Source organism: Rhinopithecus roxellana, chromosome 4 (assembly GCF_007565055.1).
Source record: "Rhinopithecus roxellana isolate Shanxi Qingling chromosome 4, ASM756505v1, whole genome shotgun sequence".
NCBI classification, from domain to species: domain Eukaryota; kingdom Metazoa; phylum Chordata; class Mammalia; order Primates; family Cercopithecidae; genus Rhinopithecus; species Rhinopithecus roxellana.
The window spans coordinates 121,260,014-121,274,601 of NC_044552.1; the positions used below are offsets into that span (position 1 = coordinate 121,260,014).

The 14,588-nt window shown below is 39.4% G+C and overlaps 1 protein-coding gene across 3 annotated transcripts in view; it reads left to right on the plus strand.

The window, feature by feature from the left end:
- The first annotated feature begins 419 nt into the window (after window positions 1-419).
- HBS1L (HBS1 like translational GTPase) overlaps window positions 420-14,588 on the plus strand; it is a 93,722-nt gene continuing 79,553 nt past the window's right edge. For 2 of the 3 annotated variants that reach the window (XM_010370740.2, XM_010370746.2), the window contains exons 1-3: window positions 420-670; window positions 4,682-4,747; window positions 13,510-13,635. In XM_010370740.2, coding sequence (XP_010369042.2) covers window positions 628-670; window positions 4,682-4,747; window positions 13,510-13,635 — 235 coding nt within the window. In that variant the 5' untranslated portion in view covers window positions 420-627. The remainder of the gene's footprint in view (window positions 671-4,681; window positions 4,748-13,509; window positions 13,636-14,588) is intronic. The other variant, XM_030928683.1, reaches the window with a different exon arrangement.

Sequence of the window (14,588 nt, forward strand, 5' to 3'; positions counted from 1 at the left end):
TGCTCAGGCTGGTCTCGAACACCTGGGTTTAAGCGATCCGCCCTCCTGGGCTTCCCAAAGTGCTGAGATTACAGGCAGGAGCCACCGCACCGGCCTGGGCTAAATCTGCTACCAAGTTTACACAAGTTTGTTGAATGCCTACTGTGTGCCTAATTAAAGATCAAAGTTTGATAAAACAAGGTCCCTGCTCTTACTGAGCACATAGCTTTCTCACGTTATCAGAAACCACATTTGTAAAATAATCCAGAACGCTGGCGTAGGTAGGTCAAGGTTCCCCGCTTGCATCATTTCGCGCAAACCAGTCAGTTCTAGGCGGCGCGATTTCCCCATCCCCCTCCGTCGCCCAACCTTTGGGTGGGGCCACGCTCAAACGCTCCCTCCCCTCTTCCCGCCCTGCGCAGCAGTGCGCATGCGCCCTCAGGGAGGCGAACAGTGACCCCCGAGGCATTGCCGTCGCGCGGTGCACAGATAAGACGTCGCGCTTGCGCAGGCGCTCGGCGCAGAGGCCTGCGGGAAGCCAAAATGGCGCATAGGGGTTCTCTAGGGCGCAGTTGGCACTTTATCAGTATCTAAGCGGAGTGTTTTGGAAGGAGTTAAGGGGCTGTGGCAAACGCCCTCTCCGCCGTCATGGCCCGGCATCGGAATGTTCGAGGCTATAACTACGATGAAGGTAGGAGGCAGGGTCATGCCGGGACGTTCTTTTGCGGTTCCAGCTGGGATCCTAGCCCGTTGGCATCTACCTCAGTCTGTGAGTTTCTCGTCAATGATGCCCTGTCGGAATTGGGAGAGCCCAGTTGGGGAATATTACAGGCCTTCTAGTGCCGCCAAATGCCGTCGTTTTTAAGTCATGATTTCTGCCCTCTGGTGTTGATTTTGTTTGGGGAGGGAGAGGTGCTGAATAGCGTCATATGGGTAGGACATTGGTGAGGTTGGGATCCGGTGATATTTAGGCACGTAAGCATTATCACCGCTTCCATTGTTTCCTCCCATGTCGGGCACTCACGTGCCTGCTTCTAGCTCCTCTCTTTCAGACCCCCTTTGAGAAATGTCCTTGAAACGTTGCTTATTTGTAAAACACAGATTGACTTAATGCTTACATTCAACGGACCTGTACCTGTGCTAGATTTACACGGTAAATCTTTTGTGTATGTCCATACATATTTAGTGCAGAACCAGTTTGCGCTAATTTATTTTTCAACAAATTTCAAAGTGGAAACTTAGGAGACAGTAGAAAAGACACATGTTAAAAAGGCCCAAAGAATGAGTCAATCAGATGATCGTGAAGTTTATACTCAGTTCTTGGCTGGTAATGCTTGATGTAAATGTATTTTGAAATGTAAATAAACGGTGGTACTAGAGGAAAGAGTGTGTGGGAAAGGACTTTTTGATATTAAAAAATGAAATAAAAGAAAAATGTCTGTATGAATGTTCTGTAGGAGTTAACAGGAGTTAGAATTATTTTTAGGAGGAGCACATCCCTCTTCATGCAGTAGATAACTATAGGCATCACCAAGCATCACATAAACTAAAAATATAAACAAGTATGAACTAATGCAGAAGAAGAATAAAGACCTATGCTTTGCGAAGTGCAGAACATGTAATGCTTAATATGTTGGTGATTGTCGTTGGCACCCCAGTAGATGATTATGGAACATCAGTGTGCTCTAACTAGAGTGAGGGCAGCTAACACCCTGTTCTCCATTTGGAACCTGTGACCTCAGTCCGTCAAGAATATGTGAATTTTCTGTTGGTTACTTTAGAATAGAGGCCCTTTTAAATAAGTATTGTCATGGATGGTGTTGCATGTGGACCATTGTCACCTAAGAAATGACTTTAGACTGAGAGATATTTTTGCAAATATAAAGAACATGAATAGGCCTAGTTATTATTCGTTTCTTTAATAGTTGTTTATCATTTCCTCAACCACCATTAAGTTAGTGCTTAGAGTACTGTTCTAAGCTTTGAGGACTGACAGTAAGATATTTGAGGGTAGTCTAAAAGGAGAAGATTGTACCAGTTACAGATTATTAGAATATGAAAAATGCTACAAAAGGTACTGAGAAAACGCTATGGGAGGGATACACAGATGAGAACACTGAATTCAGAATGCATTGGGGGGAGTAAGCAGGATTTCTATGTGAAGGAATGCTTCATGGAGGAGAGGTGGTTGGCCTCAGGGAGCACCTTGGCTACTTGAGGTCAGGTTGTCATGTTTCTTTGGAACAATTGGTGACATCATAACCAAGCTGTTCCTGTAACATTAAGGAGGTTCAGTCCCCTTTTCTTGTTTATAAAAGTTGTACTCATTATCAAGGTCCAGTTTATTTCTCTTCTTTCCAGTTAGACTTTCTCTTGAATTCTCAGAATAATAATTTAAAAATTCTCTTAAGTAATATAACCTCATTAGAGAGAGTGTGTGTTCTAAAACCTATTGGTTTCTCTACTTAACTCCCACTTTGTTTTTCTCTGTAATTTATATAATACTTTACATGACTGCCTTAGTCACTGATTTAAAAGTCCCAGGAAGGCAAAATCCATACTTTAAGTGGCTGACACAATGTTCTTTACATGTAGTAAATATTCCATAATTTTGTTGATTGAGGAAACAAACTACGAAGATTGCAGGAAGGAATTCTCTTCATCTTTTTCTGTTGTGGCACTTTAGGGTCAATTTCAGTATTGACAAGCTGACTTAGTAAAAAAAGAGTCTCTTTTTTTTTTTTTTTTTAAGAGACGGGATCACACTTTGTTGGCCAAGCTGCAGTGCGAGAGCAGTGGCATGATCATAGCTCTCTGTAACCTCCAACTCCTGGGCTCAAGCAGTCCTCCTGCCTCAGCCTCCAGAGTAGCTAGGTCTACAGGCATGTGCCCCATGGCTGGTTGATTTTTTTATTTTAGTAGAGACAGCATCTGGCTATGTTGCCTAGGCTGGACTCAAATTCCTGGGCGCAAGTGAGATCCTGCCTTCTTGGCTTCCCAAAGTGCTGGAATTACAGGTGTGAGCCACCATGCCTGACCTGTTGTCTTCAGTATCGGAAAATATTTTGTTTGTGAATGGCCCCTTGTTTATTTTCAAATAAATTTTTATTAACTTGGAATTGTGATCTAATAATTTATTTAATCATATATCTTTTTGCCCAATAGTAGCATTTATCTAATTTTTCGTTGCTGTAAGCATTTGGTCTCAGCTTTTGAGCATGCTGTTCCTGCTGCATGAATACCCTCAGAAATTAGCTAACTCTAACCTTTGGGATTGGTTTGGATTTTATGTTCCTGGGGATCTTTCCCTGGCTACCCCACTCCCAGTTCTAGTTTTGTCGTTCATGTGTGTGTTCCCAAATTGCTCTGTGTTTCTCATGTCAGGCACTTACCACATGGTTTTGTAATTGCCCATTTTCTTGGGTGTATTCCTTGTCAGATTTTCGGTGCGGTGATAACTGGAAATGTGTTCACTGTTATACCACAGTTTGTCTCAACTACTCCCTGGCATGGTGTTAGTGTTTGTGAAGTGAAATTTATGTAAATATATTTATGTTCTTTGTGGGTTTTTAGTTGTAATTAGTTTGATTTGTTAATTTATAATAAAACAAATATTAATCTAGTTCCACATATGTGCCAGGTGGCTAAACCAAGTCTTGCCCTGACGAAGCTGATAGTCTCATGTAGTGAACAGGCGTAGTACTCTGTAAATTGGGTAAGTGTGCTGGAGGATAACAGTGGCAGAAGGGCTTACTGCTTTACCCAGAGTGGTCAGGGAAGACTTGCGCAAAGAGGAGACATTTGAGCTGGAACCTTAGCTAGCAGAAAGAAATGGCCTAGGAAAATCAAGGCAAAGAGCATATCCCAGGAAGCAGAAAAAAAAGGGCAATTAGCCATCAGTGGGTGAGCATAGGGGTTTAGGGTAACTTGGTTTGTATGGATGTTACTTAGCTCTTCATGAAGAAATACTACTTTCATGATCTATTGTATACTCCCATGTTAGTCAGTTCTGTGGAAGAGGTGTGCTTTGGTTATAGAGGGAACTTGGTAAAAAAAATGGTTTATTTCAGATTTTTGTCAACACTGGAGAAACTAAGTATTTTTTTTTTTCTTTTTTTTTTTTTTTTTGAGATGGAGTCTCGCTCTGTCACCCAGGCTGGAGTGCAGTGGCGTGATCTCGGCTCACTGCAACCTCCACCTCCTGGGTTCAAGTGATTCTCCTGCCTCAGCCTCCTGAGTAGCTGGGATTTCAGGTGTGCGCCACCACGCCCAGCTAATTTTTGTATTTTTAGTAGAGACGGGGTTTCGCTCTGTTGGTCAGGTGGGTCTCAAACTCCTGACCTCATGATCCGCCTACCTTAGCCTCACAAAGTGCTGGGATTACAGGCATGAGCCACTGTACCTGACCTCAAGTATATTTTTTATAGGATTATTATATTTGATCCTATGAGGTGAAAACTTGGGACCTGGGTAACCCAATTAATTTAACAACTGAAGAACTGTGTATGTCTTTATGAATATAGTTAGTAGGTAACTATTTTGTGGGTGAAATTCTTAGTGTTTTTTTGAAAATTGACATTCTAGGTTCCTTAAATTTTGGATAAACAGTTTATTTTGAAGAGGATTCAGATGCTTCCTCACTAGTAACTAAGAATATAAAAATAACTTGTAAATGAATTTATCTCTTTTGTCTTTATTTTAGATTTTGAAGATGATGATCTCTATGGCCAGTCTGTAGAGGATGATTATTGTATTTCGCCATCAACAGGTGAATTTTTAAAAATAATTTGATTCCTTTGATTTAGTGTTTAAAAACGTAAAGTAAATGTTAGTCGTTCAAGGACTAGAGTGTTCTGTGAGACTGTAATGTATAACACTTAAAAAGTTAATTATATGTTAATTTTTAAAGGCATATAAAATAATTTCTTTCCCTGTGAGTAGAATTTAAACTTGTGATTCTGTTATTTAGTTTTAAATAATATAAAAAAGACTTTGGCCTTTTTTCCCAGCATACTTTGCATCATGCAGTTAATCTAAATATACTAAAATGGTAATTTAGTCAATAATGAAATTCTGAAGCCTCTGGAGGCAGGCAGCCATTATATCCTCAAGGATCCTTTGAGTATTAGAAAGATGGAGGTCTTATGTATAGACTTTCCTTTATTTATTTATTTATTTATTTATTTATTTATTTATTTATTTATTTTTTGAGGCGGAGTCTTGCTCTGTCGCCCAGGCTGGAGTGCAGTGGCCGGATCTCAGCTCACTGCAAGCTCCGCCTCCCGGGTTCCCGCCATTCTCCTGCCTCAGCCTCCCAAGTAGCTGGGACTACAGGCGCCCGCCTCGTCACCCGGCTAGTTTTTTGTATTTTTAGTAGAGACGGGGTTTCACTGTGTTCGCCAGGATGGTCTCGATCTCCTGACCTTGTGATCCGCCCGTCTCGGCCTCCCAAAGTGCTGGGATTACAGGCTTGAGCCACCGCGCCCGGCTAGACTTTCCTTTATACAGTACTTTCATTTATCTGTTGTTAAACAGTTTGGCAAATAAACCAATACATGTAGTTCAGACTTCTTTTAGAGTCTGATTTGGAGAGGGATTTGGCACTCATATTTCTGTATGATTCCACGTTGGAGCTGTATCTTCTAGATTATCAGCCCAAAGATTTCTTCTCTGCCACCATATAAGGAAAACATTCATATATTCTTCCCATCAAAGACTATGTCATTAATCCTGATCCTCCTGTCACTTATTTCCCTAACACTACCCTTGTCTTCAAATTTCAGCCTACTATCTACACAGGTTAAAATGCCCTGCTAAATTTTATTATGGTATAGGCTGGGTGCGGTGGCTCATGCCTGTAATCCTAGCACTCTGGGAGGCTGAGGCACGTGGATCACCTGAGGTCAGGAGTTCGAGACCAGTCCTGGCCAACATGGTGAAGCCCTGTCTCTACTAAAAATACAAAAATTAGCCAGGCGTGGTGGCGAGTGCCTGTAATCCCAGCTACTCAGGAGACTGAGGCAGGAGAATCACTTGAACCCGGGAGGCGGAGGTTGCAGTGAGTTGAGATAGCCCCATTCCAGCCTGGGCAACAAAAGCTAAACTCCATCTCAAAAAATGGAAAAAAAAAAATATTTAGTATGGTATAAAAAGAGGGTATAATAGTATATTTACCTATAGTTGGGTGTAGCATAAATGTAATTTATAAAACTCATTTTTTACAAGTCTAAAGATTTAATAAACATTTCTTTCAGAGCCTTCTGCCATGGTCTGAATGTTTGTGTTTCCCCCAGATTCACATGTTGAAATTCTAACCCCCAAGGTGATGGTATTAGGAGGTGGGGCCCTTGGTAGGTGATTAGGCCGTGAGGGTGGAGCCCTCATAAATGGGATTAGTGCCCTAGTAAAAGAGGTCCTAAGGAGAACTCTTGCCCTTCTATCATGTTAGGACACAGCAAGTGGGTGCTATTGGTGAGCCAGAACGCGGGCCTTCACCACACACAGGCTGCCTTGATCTTGGACTTCCTAGCCTCTGAACTATCAAAAATTTCTGTTTGTAAGCTGCCTAGTTTATGCCATTTTGTTATAGCAGCCTGAATGGACTAAGACATCCTTGTCTTAATTACCTTCTAGTCTGCTGGGCTGTCTTATAAACTGTATCTACTTTCATCCCATTTTTAGCCTCTTCTGACTATATATGTCCCTTCTGACTTTTATAATTTCTTTTTCTTTATAAAGGCATAGATATGCTAGAAGTTGTCTTTATCATATCTACTCTTAGCACCTTTTTCCTGTTAACTGGTTATTCTGAAATGCATCTAGCTCTTTATTTACAGGCCTGCCTTTCTGGTCAAGTACTTTTCTCATTTAGCTTAATCGTGGCTTTTCCTCTCATCTTTTAATGTTTCACTGTTATCAGTCCATATTCTGTTATGAGATAAAGATTGTACCAGTTATTTTTTCAGAAAGCATTTAACATAAAAAGTTGTTAACCAGATATTATAGAACAAAGAATGCAAAAAGTGCAATGAGGATATCAAGAAGGTTATAAGTTCAGGAAGCACTTTACTGTCCCTAGTTCTTAGGGGAACAAACGGCAAGGTTGAAATCACCTTTTAGAAGCTGGTGGAGGCACCTTGGAACTGTGACTTAGACCTTGAGGAGAGGGTTTTTTGCTGCGTTGCCTCTGAATTTTTCAAGAGGGACTGTGGGGCCAAGACTCAGACCTCTGGGCAGGGAGGCACTGCATGACTGATGCTGGTGCCTCAGAAAGCCCCTGAATCTTAGAGCTGGGATTCAGCCTTTTAAAGAGGAGATTCCAACCTACTGGCTGGTTGTGTTGTCTGGGGAGTGAAGAGGCAAATTGAAGCTGGTTCTGGGAGTTTTGGAAAAACCAAAACTGGATATTAATTGCAGTTACTGGAAGAAACTGCTTCTGGAAGGTGAAGTGAGTATTGCTGGGGTGATACTGGAACAAGAAGCAAAGGTAGAGGAGCATGTGCCTGCCTTCTCTGGCTTTCCAGTGTCCCTTTAGTATCTCATTGGATGATCCTAAAAGGGAGCTGGGTATCAAAGAAGAAACGTGCTTTGCAGTGACTTCAATCCAGCATCACAAAGCTTAGTAAAGGATGGTAGGTTAGAAACTGAGAGACGGCTGAATGAGCAGCATTCCTTTATAGCTCCTTATTCAGGGATTCAAAAGAGAAGACATTTTATAGTGATTTAGGAATAAAACAATTTCACATTTTTCTAGGAACCTCCTAGGCATTTGCCCTTTGGAGCTTCTATAATTCAGCATCACAGTTGACTAGGTAACTTAAATATTAAAGGTGACAAAGTGATGTCTGGTAGTGCTATCCTCATCACGCGCATTCTAAGCACATGAGAGAGCATGGCATATTCATAGAACTGAGAAGATGGTATGGTTATATTAGATTTGAGTTAAAAAATCTCTAATACATCGATAATGGATTAAAGGTGGTATATGGGTAGATGTAAGTAGACTCGTTAGGAGAGTGTTATATGTATTTATCTAGAGGAGATGAGGCTATTTTAGGACAGTGTTCTCAAAGTGAAGCATCAGCATCACTTGAGAGTTTGTTCGAAATGCAATGTTGGGGACTCCACCCAAGAGTCAGAAACTGGGAGTGAGGCATAGCAGATGTTTTAACAAGCCCACTGGGGTATGCTCGTGGTATGCATTGAGAACCATTTGTTTAGGGCAAGAGTGGTAGCATTGGATTTGGAAATACATTCAAGAGAAAATTTACAGGAATTGAGGTCTACAGGACTTGGAAGTTGGTTGAATACGGCTTTGTGTAAGCGTGGAATCTTTCAGATGGGGGATTACTGAAAGACACCTTAATATTGCAGGTTAACATAGTCATTTAGGCTTCTCTGGATAAATGTTATGTTGTCTTGAATAATAAGCTAACAGCACACAAAGTCAGACCTTCAAAGGGTGTTTCTCTGAGATTTGCATTTATGACCTAGCTTTCTTGAGGACAGGGTCAGAGTTTATCCATGTGTCTCTCATAGCTTTTGATGTGGCTCTTACCTGTGGTTTGTATTCAGGACAGTCTGACTCTTGAGAGTTACTTTTCGAACACACCAGAAGCCAACTGATCTTATCAAAGCAGGAGATAGTTAAATGTTTTTGAGTTTCTTCTGTGACAAACTGATATTTTTAACAAAAGCATACGACTTTGGATTTTAAAATTTTTCAAAACATTTAAAAAATAGCAGTAACATCAGATAAGAAACTTAACTTTCCTCTTTAGTGGTATATTTTCCAAGTAATTTTCAATAAAAAATGAATAGTTTTAGAAGAATATTTTCCTTTCTTAAGCAGCTAATGTCATTGCATAGCTGATTATATTCATGGTATAATGAAGTCTGATAATTGAATGACTTTACCAGTTAATTGGAATTTCTCTCTAAAATTCATCAGCGTGTGTATATTTTTTTGAATTCTATTAAGCCCAGTTTTCCTGGTCTCACTACGTTGCCAAGGCTTGCCTTAAACTCCTGAGCTCCAGTGATCCTCCTGCGTTGGCCTCCCCAAGTGCCAGGATTATAGGTGTATGCCACGATGCCCAACCTAGGATGGTGATTTTTAAATGTTAACTTTTCTTTCTTTTAGAAAGATTGACTTTGATACTGAGTATTGAACCTATGTCAAAGAGTGGGGGTAGCAAAAAGAGTTTGTATGTAAAACTTTATTTGAATGGTGATGTATTTTGTTTCAGCGAATATAATTAGAAGTAATCTTTATTTGCTCCATTCTAATTTCAAACCTTTATTGTGTATTTTTTTTTGTAAGAAAAATGCTATTCTAATACATTTATAAATTAGTTTGGTATAAGGAAGCTTGTTTAAAGTCTTGTTCAAATAACTTGCTACAATAGTACGGTGGGTAAAGAAAATAACCCTGACTGAAAGAGTATGGGAAGGCTTCTGGAAGGAGTTGGGATTGAAGCTAGTAAATTTGGGAGTAAGAATGGCATCCCAGCTAGAGGAAACAGTGTTGCTTAAGCAGTGATCTCTAAGTGAGACTTGTTTCATCAGACTACCAGGATTAACTGCACATGGCAGGAGGAAACAGGGCTAGGAAAGAAAATGGGAACGAAATTGTGAAAGACAGTTTTTGATTTTGTGTTTTTAGTGTCGACTTATTGGAGTTTTTTGAGTAAGGGAGCTAGTATTTTGTGCAGATAACTGATCATGGTCCACAAAGTGGTGTTTGGGTGCGACAGAAGAAAGGGGAGACTTGTAGGTCACCACTGTTTCTTAATCTTACCTTGTGATATGAATCTGCTGGGAATAGTTCTTTTTTTTTTTTTTTTTTTCCTTTGAGACGGAGTCTCATTCTGTATCCTAGGCTGGAGTGCAGTGGCATGATCTCGGCTCACCCCAACCTCCATGTGGCTCCCAGGTTCAAGCAGTTCTCGTGCCTCAGCCTCTCAAGTAGCTGGGATTGCAGGCGCCCACCACCATGCCTGGCTAATTTTGCATTTTTAGTAGAGATGGGGTTTTGCCATGTTGGCCAGGCTGGTCTTGAACTCCTGACCTCGGGTTATCCACCTGCCTGGGCCTCCCAAAGTGCTGGGATTACAGGCATGAGTCACTGTGCCTGGCTGGAATAATTCTTAGGAATACGAATTTCCTACTTCATTCCAGCACCACTGAATCATAATCTCCAGGGGAAGAAGCCTGGAAAGCTGTATTTTTAATGAATGCCTCATGTGATTTTTATTTTAAAGTGTTTAGGAAACCATTTTAGGAAGTTTCAGGTGTTAGGTTTTGAATTCTTTGCACTTTTATGTTTGTCAAAATGCCTTAAATTTTGAAAATTATAGGTGTCCATTTTTTCAGAAAGCACTTCCATCAAAGTTTGTGATTTACAATTTTAGAGAATAGCATTTTGTATTTATCATTTTTTCATCATTACTTTCTCTCCATTATTTCTTGTATTTGTTGCTTTTGGGGCTCTCAGTACAATTTCAGAGGTTTGGATCGCTCCCTGCCTCACCCACCCACTGTTTGAAAGTAATGGAAAAACCTACAGTTACTTTTACACCAACCCAATGTTTCTCCTGGGGGAGTTTTCTTACTCTTCCCCCCACCCACCCTTCGCAAATCCAACCATTACTACTTCCAGAATAGTGGCCACAGTATAGGTTTCTGAGTTGGAGTTATGTGTTGGGTGTGTGTGGTGGTACAGGACTACCCTGACCCCACTGCAGAAAAAATAGCTCCTGGCAGGCAGAGGAGAAACCTGTACGTTGAAAACTTCCTCTTCCCTGTCAGTATTTCCTGACTGAAACTTGTTAAGGGAAACATCTGATTTCATGCCTCACTTAATTTTTAAATTTGTTTTGGGTTTCTCCCTCCTAGTTCATGGGTAGGAGGAGAAGTTGGGGGAAGTATGTTTGTTACTTTTAGACTAAACTGTACACAGTTTATTAAAACCAGGAAAGCACCAGGGACCAAAGGGCCTCATTTATACCACATTAAATCTAAAATGCCATGAATTGTAAGGTGTATCATTATTTTAAGGACCACTTTAAAACTGAAAGCTATCAGTCTAAGTATTATGTAATGCTAAGATGTCATTTGATTGAAAGACACATCTCTAATTCTGAGATTTGTAATGTGAAAAAAAGTTGTCCTCTTAGAGAATTGATGAAATAGGATGTCTCTTCTGCTGTTTAGCCATGCTGACTTTATACCAGTGTTGTTATCTCCTTGCACAAGAGGGGGGAAATAGAGAGATATATGCAACATAACGTGCATTCTTAAAAATCTTTGTGATCTTCAGAATTATATACTAAAAATAACAACTTATGGGAAAAAATAAGATCAGGACAAACCACTCCACCTATAGAGTACTAACAGAAATAATCATCTTAATAAAAATGCTTGCACATTTGAAAAGATAAATTAATTTCCTATTAAGTATTCCAGTAAATATAGGATTTTACACTTTAAAAAAATGGTGAAAGGAGATAGGAGATGTAAGAAAGGGTTGAAACTAAAGAGTAATATTGTAAATGCTCACAGACCTTGGAGAGCCAAGCAGTAAAGGCTGCCCAAACAGGGCACATGTCCAAACTGAGCCAAGGGGAAGAATGTGAAGCTATGTGGCATTATAATACAATTATACTTACAGTGTAATATTTCTCTGTGGTTGGTGTTACCAGACTTTATATGTGTTGTTATTATGCAGTGATGCAAAACATTGAAGTATTGGGAGAAAAATTTCTTAAACTAAAGCATCCTCAATGTTACACTTTCATAGCCCATTGACATGAGCTAATTTGTTTTAAGGAAACATGCATTATAGTAGAATGGATTGAATTCTGTCAACTGTTCTTTATTAATATTTCTCTTATTCTGTTCTCCTTGTTCAGGATCTCTTCCACCTCTTCAATTTTCTCTATATTCCTACCTCCTTTATTATAATGCTCCAGTCTTCATTGGTTACTTCTGTGCTTCCACAGTGCTTGTTGTCTGGTATTACTCATTTGGCTTTTAAAATAAATCATTAGGTTTTTCTTCTTTGCCTTCCCTCCTAATTTGTAAGGCCATTGACTTTTACAATGAATAGAGAGTGCTTATGCTTTAACCTTCTGAGTATAGGTGTTACACATACACTGCAGCTTTATGTTCTATGCATTATCTATGCATTTTGATGTCTTTTTCTCTACCCGCAGTGTGATTACATATCTATAAATTTTGAATGTAGCTTCCCTTTAATAAATAATATCTTCCTGATAACCTATACACAAGTCAATGGACTTAACATGTTTTGTGCTCTTATAGAAAGCTAGATAATACCTCTAATAATACCTTGCCTTTTGAATATTATATCTATATTTCTGTCCTTCTTAACATATTCTTTAATTTTGTTCCTTTACAATTGAACACAGTCTCCAGGATTCAGTTCAATGGCCATCCAGTAGAGCTGAAAGCATTTGTACTTTGGATATGCCTGTGATTTTCTCTTTTGCTCACTTGTATTTCATTTATGATACTCAGGCATGTATCAGCATTTTGATAATCTGCCTTTCTTTCCTTGATCAGATATATATAAATACTCAGTTATATATTGAGTGATGGTGTTGGCAGTATTGCAGAGTATCACAGATACCTGAAAGTTACAGTCAGGTATATGACCCTAGTTTACAGTGTCAGTGTATGATTGAAAGTGTGTGATTGAAAGCATGAGTTGTTTAAAGATTAAAGTCTGTATTTTCTGTGAACTCTTACATTCAGGCAAAATCAGCACTTTTTGGGAAGTGAAAATTAACTTTGTGTTTTCCTTTCTTTTCTTTTTTTTTTTTAAGATGGAGTTTTGCTCTTGTCACCCAAACTGGAGTGCAGTGGTGCGATCTCGGCTCACTACAACCTCTGCCTCCTGGGTTCAAGAGGTTCCCCTGCCTCATCTTCCTGAGTAGCTGGGATTACAGGCGCCCGCTACCACGCCCAGCTAATTTTTATATTTTTAGTAGAGACGGGGTTTCACTGTATTTGCCAGGCTGGTCTTGAACTCCTCACCTCAGGTGATCCACCCGCCTCAGCCTCCCAAAGTGCTGGGATTATAGCGGTGAGCCACCGCACCTGGCCACCTTGTGTTTTCTTAATTATGTAAATTAGAGATTTGATATTTGGTTTGAAATACTTGTATTGAAGAGAAAATTTCAGGGAACACAGAATAGTATACAAAGAAGAGATATTAGGAAAGGTAGATTTTGGAAGCCATGGAGAAAGTAGGCTGAGTGGAATGGTTTCAGAGATTGGGGGAGAGAAGGAAGAAGATTATAAGAGATTAATAAGTTGTAAGCACATTTGAGTAGGATTTTGGGTATATGTTTTGGTATGATATTGTTTTTGTTTTCTTCCCTTATTTTGAAATGTGGGTAACTATAGGTGATTGATTAGAATTTTTCATTTTTACTTTAACGTTTGTAAAATAAGTTAATAGGAAATGACTATACCATAGCATTCTTTGGTCATTTTATATTCTAGCTGCTCAGTTTATTTATTCACGGCGTGACAAACCTTCCGTTGAGCCTGTAGAAGGATATGATTATGAAGATCTGAAAGAATCTTCCAATTCTGTTTCGAACCATCAGCTCAGTGGATTTGATCAAGGTATAGCAAAAAGTAGTGCATCTGTTATCTGAAAATGATTAATAACCAAACACACCAGAATTTATCAGTTTTGTTGTGAGTGTTTATAACAATGACTATGAACAGTAATGATGTAAACATATCTGTCCTATTCAAGGACAATTTATGTTTTATTAAGTATGTTTTTTGAGGAGTGTATTTAACTGTATGATTGAAAAATTGTATGGCTGTTGTTTAGTAACTGGAATTTTAATTGAACTATCCTATTTAAAATTTTTTTCCATGGGAGAGAAACTCCAGTGATTTGTTAAGAAGACCTTTTTGAGATGATTTAATTGTTTGATAAGCTGTATGTAGAGCTTATGATTAGAATACATAAACTCCTTTACTTACAAAGATGTTAAGTTCAAAAGGTTTGAAAAAAAACAGTTGAAGTCTAAAGTGACACTGGATAAGTGTACTCAGGATTTACCTCTGTGTGAATTAAGTTTCAAAATAGAACTTGGTAATATCATTGGTTCTGAGTTTTTGCATATTTTCAACTCTCTTAAACATTTTAATGAAGATATTTATATTTTGGCTTTCTTCTTTTATAAATAAGTTCCAAACATGACATGGCTTCAAACATCACTCAAGCCATAGATTTGATAGCAGAACTAAAATGGCCAGGTATAACAATAATGCCATTTGTTGATAGCACAGGGATTTGATCTTTGTCTGGAGTGTGGCTTTGTTCTATAATTTTTTTTTTTGAGACAAGAGTTTCGCTTTGTCGCCCAGGCTGGAGTGCAGTGGCGCAGTCTCGGCTCACTGCAGCCTCTGCCTTCCAGTTTAAAGGGATTCTCTTGCCTCAGCCTCCTGAGGAGCTGGGATTGTGGGTGCCTGCTACCACAGATGGGTAATTTTTGTATTTTTAGTAGAGATGGGGTTTCACCATGTTGGCCGGGGTGGTCTCGGTCTCCTGACTTCAAGTG